The 6,090-nt window shown below is 38.9% G+C and overlaps 1 protein-coding gene across 1 annotated transcript in view; it reads right to left on the bottom strand.

Moving 5' to 3' along the window:
• The window catches only part of DMGDH (dimethylglycine dehydrogenase), a 44,864-nt gene that overhangs the window by 34,848 nt on the left and 3,926 nt on the right, over positions 1 to 6,090 (bottom strand). Inside the window, exon 2 of the mRNA XM_009637276.2 lies at positions 4,636 to 4,801. Coding sequence (XP_009635571.1) covers positions 4,636 to 4,801 — 166 coding nt within the window. The remainder of the gene's footprint in view (positions 1 to 4,635; positions 4,802 to 6,090) is intronic.

A 6,090-nucleotide genomic window follows, 5' to 3' on the forward strand; every position in this document is an offset into this window, starting at 1 on the left:
AGTAAAGTAATTTTGAACCAAATGAACCACAAATCACTTGCAAATTAACCACAAACCCATATACATTCAAGAGCATTCAATTGCAGGACTGAAATCAAAGCTTTTCTCAGGCATTTTTAAGAGAATAAAAGAATATTAAACACATTTGATGCCTTTTGCCTTCAGATAACAAACATTTCTGATTGCAGGAGTGCAGTTGGGGCACAACTATAACCTGACTGGACTATATAAACATTAAGATCATAGAATCATACAATAATGATAATAAAATAAACAGATTGAATGGGACCTCAGGACATCTCTATCCAACCTCATACTCAACGCAGGGTCAGCTACAAGATCAGACCATGTTGCCCAGATTTTCTCCAGCCTGGTCCTGAAAAAAATCCAAGAACAGAGACTGCACTACCTCCCTGGCATGTTAAATCTCATAAAGTTCCTGTCCTTCCATCCCTCTAGCCTGCCTCAGTCCCTCAGCATGTCATCCATGCCCTTTGAGTGCAGTGACTGGTCCCCCCAGTTTGACAAGCATGCACTTTGTCACCTAGTCCAGATCATTGATAAATAAATTAAACCGGATGGGTCCCAGGACAGACTGCTGTGACACTCCACTTGTTTCCAGCCTTTGTGAAGTGTACAACCAATTAATGACTACCCTCTTAGCCCAACCATACAAACAGTCTTTTAACTATCTAGCTGGCCAGCCATACTGAACATAACAGCTTCAGCTGAATACATTAATATTATGGGAGACAATGTCTGAAGTTTTGCTAAAATCCAGGTAAGTGGCATCAACTGCTCTTCCCTTGTCTACAGATTCAGTCATTTTATCATAGAAGGCAATCAGGTTTAGTCAGACATGATTTACACTTGGCAAATCTATGCTGACTGTTGCTGATCACCTTTATTCTCCTTTACAGGCCTGGAAATATGATCTGAGACCCACTCCATGATTTTCCCAAGAACCAAAGTAAGGCCAGCTGGCCTTTAGCTCCCTTGTTCGTCCCTTTGGCCTTTTTTAAAGGTGCATACATATGCTCTTCTCCAAATGTTGGGCACCCTTCCTGATCTCCACAGTCTTTCAAAGGTGATACATCACCAGCCTTGCAATGCCATCAGGAGCATTCTTGCATCCAGCCCATCTGGTCCAATATATGTGCATGAGTCAAGTTCTCCCAGTAATCCTTGTCTTGATCCTCATCCACTGCTGGTAGTTCCTCTTCTCCTTGAACCCTGCTCAGAGCACAGAGGCCTGAGAAACCTTGTCAGTGAAAACTCAGGCAAAGAAGGCATTGAGTACTTCAGCCTTATCAAGTGTACACTGTGACTAAACTACCTGCTTCATTCAGCAATGCTCCCACGTTTTCCTTTTTTAGCCTTTTACTACTAATGTAGCAGCAGAAGCTCTTCTTGTTGCCTTTAGTGTTCCTTACAAGTCTTAACTCTAGTTGAGCTTTGGCTTTCCTAACATCTCCTTTACATGACCAGGCAATTTTTCTAAATTACCTCTTCATAGCCTTTTTCTGCTTCCACCTGCTGTATACCACGGTTTTCCACCAGAACTCAGTCATGAGCACCCTGTCTGGCCCAGCCAGCCTCCCAATATGTGTTTCAGGGTGGACCATTCTTGTATTTGAAGGAGATTTGGTCTAGGTTTTGCTCTTTTTTTTGTAAAACAGAGGTTTTGTTACTGTAGGTGAACATGATCTGTGAAAATAATATTAAGAATGGCCACTTTGCTATGAGAATTGACAAGTGATTTTAAGACATTTTTATAGTTAAATTTTTCTTTGTTGAAAAGTTCGTATACTGGTTTTGTTCTACTCCAAGCTGTTTCAGGTTTTGTACTAACTCCATATATTAAGTTAGCATTCTGGAGGAAAATGGCATTAACGCTGTTATCACCTATACTCTCTTCTTGCAAGTTTGACCACGTGGTACCAAGTTTTTATTTTCCTTGTACTCTGCTTTATTAACTATCAGCAGCAAAGTCAATTGCATGCTGCAAGAAGTATCACATAAGAGAATACGTTAAACATTTTCTTAGAAAACACCTTTTAAAAAAGTAACAACACAAAAAATTTATTTGCTGAGTGCGTTATATATCCCTTGCTCAGTCCCTAGTGCTTCAGTGAGATTCCAAATGATCTGACCTGCAGAATAGCACAACTTCAAGCGTTCTTAAAGCCTAAGCTCTGACCTAATTTATACACATGCAATGACTACTTTGTCATGGTTAGAAAGGCATAAAAATGAGCAGCATTTGCTCTGTTACTGCTATCTCCTTATTACTGATCATATAAATATGTGCACACTTTCTGTGTTGTTGTAATTCAAATAAAATGAAAGTCAGCCAAATTCATCTCAGATCTGAGAAGTGGAATAAAGTCTTGGCAGCAACACTAGCAGGAATATGATCTCTGTGAAACATGATCCTGAGCTCTGGCAGGGCCTAGTGGACTGTGAAAGATGGAAAAAGCAGTATAGTACAGCAACATCTGCACCAGACTTCCAACATTTGGGGTTGCAGGCCATTTCACGTGCTAACTATATGTGTAATTTTCACCTGTATCTAGTATTGTATCACTGTGAGGAAAACACTGATAAATGCACAGTACATAGCATATCAAAGAATTCACAGTGGTAGTTTTGATCTTTCTCCTCATCTGAAACAACATTAACGTTTTCATCACGACACAGCACTCTGAGTTCAATTAAAAGACACAGTGTACATGTACTTTACCTAACATTTACCCGTTTTTAACCCGTCCCATAAATAGGTGTCTTGCTGTCTTAATCACATCAAATTCTGTTGCAGCAGGTGCCACAAAGCAGCCCTCTCAATAGCCCAGCACAGGCATTTTCTCTGCTGCGCTCCAGCTCTCTCCCTACTTTTGAAACAGAGTTCCTCACTCAGTGCTCCATCGCTGCATTCACGAAGAAGCAGGAGCAAAAATACTGAAGGAGAGGTTGCTTTTACATAGTTACAAGCAATAAGCCAGAGTGAGCAAGTGTAACAACAAGAACAAAGGAAACATTTAGTAACAAGCCCTCATTCATGATTTTGATTTCTTATTCCATGAAGGGATTTTTGTTATTTTTTACACACTTACCATTCTGTATATGCATTGGGTAAACAGAATTCAGCCTGTCTCTCACTCAGTTACTTAAGTCACAGTATTTCTTTGAGCACTTCATAGTTACAATTCAATACAAAAGACACATGATCTGACACTACACATGCCATTGCTCTGTTCACTGACCTGTATCAGCCGTGAATCAATTTTCCTAAAAGATACAGTAATTGCTGAATTTTACTATTCCTAACTCCATACAGTGTGTTTTCTTTTGCTTTTTGGTTTTTTTTTGAAAAGCAAGTAAAATGAAGTATCGACCCACTTACACATTTCAGACAGTGATTTTTTTTTTTTTAATTTCATTTTTTACTATTGTTCTCTTATTAGGCCCCATACACACAAAACATCTGTACTAAGATGAAGTATTTCAAACTTCAGACTTCCTTCCTTGGGAGAATTATGAGAAGACAAATCAAATATACTCCATCTGAATCATCCTCTTCAATTTGTTCCGGAAAGGCACTCAGATACTATAGTTATAAGTATTGCATAAAGCTCTATTGCACCACTAGAGTCGTTCTAGAGACAGCAAACTGTTGGAGTTTTATATGCTTTTGTATTGTTACACACAGGGATAATGTTCTCCCAATTTCAGCTAAGTGTAGTTGGAAATGAATGGAAAAAGCATCTGTTATTGTGGCAAGCTTTATTTCATTCCATTACACTACCTGCTCCAGACATTGACATAGAAAAGATGTATTTACTTGCATACATGTTGTGCACCAGTAAGTCCATGCATTATTATAGGTGTCCCCCCTGTCATTATTACGTGTATGTCTTTTGAATCCTTTTCCTTAGAGTACAGACAAACATTAAGCCTTAAAAAACCCCACAGTGTACAATTGTTAGCTTTGCTGCCCCAAGATTTTGTGTAATGTCAGCGGGGGCAGGAAAGAAAGCTCTTGTCTCTAATAAGAATCAGTTTCTGAGACAGTGATATACTCTGAGAATGTGTATATATATATATCAGTGATAGTCTCTGAGAATATCACACTGATGCTGCTTCTTGATTACTTCATTTTCAGGACAGCACATGTATAAAAAAATAATTACACATATAATAATGCCAAATTTCACATTTCTGGTTTATGTATGACAGTGCAACCACTTCCAATGACAAAGTCTGCAGTATAAATTAGACTACCTTTGAAATAAAACCTTGAATTTAGAAGGTCTAAGTTAAACTAAAATTTAAAGTCTAAATCCAGTTAAGTGCCAAAAAATGCATAATAATACAAAGTTACCTTCCAGTCATTTCAAAGTACAGTATCTGCCCCGATTTTTACAGATGAGAAAAGTGTACTATGGATAGCTGAACCAACTTTTCAACACTGATATACAGCAAATCTATAAAAAACTCAGTGCTAAAGTTTGTATCTGTAAAATAACCATGAGACTTAATCTCTGGAAAGCCAGGGAATATAAAGGTAATGAAAATTCACCACCGTTAGATAGACAAACCGCTGTTAATCTGAAAGATTAACAAAATATTTCTTACTGCGTGCCAAGTAGATCCTGCAGTGAGCTCAGATTTTTCTAGCAGAACAACATCCTTCAAGCCAGCCTTAGCCAAGTGATAGGCTAGACTCACACCAACACAACCACCTCCGATGATCACTGTATCTGCTCTGTCTTTCCCCAAATAAGGAGACTGGGTTTCTTTCCTGGGAAAAAAGAATAACTGACAGTTACAAAAAGACAATTGCACTTTTGTGCATCTCTTGTGTTTACAGTTCCGATCACAATATAGCCTGGTGTCTGCTTGCGAGGCTAAGTGGCGCACCTGACTTAAAACCTAACCCGTCCACTCTTACTTTCTTTCAAAGTAAATGCTCTTGAAGGGTCATAGACATAAACAGTAGTAATACAAAAAGCAAAGCCAGTTTGCTTCCACTCACAACTTTAAATCTGTGTTATTTGTGCAATATACCCTTATATGTCAGACCCTATTTTTCAATGAGATTTCAACTGTACCCCCAAAATGACAGTGTGAAAACCTGACTTTGCAAAAGTGCTATAGCATCCGCAACAGAAAGAGAAAGTCTTAAAAAAATTCCTAAAGCCAATGTCAGCAGACTACATCGGTCTTTGTGTTCATGAACAATGAAACAATGTTTATTACCATGTTCTATTTTGACATGCTCTACTTTGCTGAAGTTAAAACAGCATAGAAACGGGATTTTGTCAATGGCTCTGACTGGCTACTGCACCACGCTGCATTTTCACAACCACTTTAAGCCAGCACTGCTCCAATAGGCAGCCCCATTCTCCTCCATCTCATCTGATCCTGCTCTCTACTGCCCAATCCACAAACAGCCAAGGAGCAAGCCAGACCAGGAATTTTATCCAAATTTTAAAAAGCCATTTTTTGGGATGTGAGACAAGGTAGGACCTCTTAGTACAGTAGCGGTCTGGTGTACTGTCAAACCACAGTCCCTTCAGGACAGTTAATCAATACTTAATTTTATCTCCCCCCTCCTTGTACATTTGTTTTTGCAACTTCTCTGGCAAAAGGCTTTCTAATGTGTAACTAGTCTTCCACCCATCCTCCACCCAGAAATCCAAGTTGTATGTATTATGAATTGAAATCTTATAAAATAACATGACATTTTAAACACAAATGCAGGAGGAATATGCACTGTGCTTATTCGCTTAGTAAAAAAAAAAGTAAGATAAATGGGAGCACTGGACATCACAGGTTTTCTGTATTTGGTGCACCACTCACTTGCTCGTGTTCTTTTTTGAGATTACATATTAATTTTTGCAAGTTGACAGTAAGCTGTTCAACAGCTAGATGTGAGACACTTATGCCAGCTCCTCTACTGAATTTTGAGGCACGTGGTAACCAAGGTCAAGCACGGAGGCTTTTCTCATGCTTCTTTTGTGCCGTGAGTTTGAGACTTCCTCACCTGATTTTCAGCTCTTTTCAAACCTTTTCTTTCAAACCCAGGAG

This window comes from Egretta garzetta, unplaced genomic scaffold, assembly GCF_000687185.1.
Source record: "Egretta garzetta isolate BGI_Z169 unplaced genomic scaffold, ASM68718v1 scaffold424, whole genome shotgun sequence".
Classification (NCBI taxonomy): domain Eukaryota; kingdom Metazoa; phylum Chordata; class Aves; order Pelecaniformes; family Ardeidae; genus Egretta; species Egretta garzetta.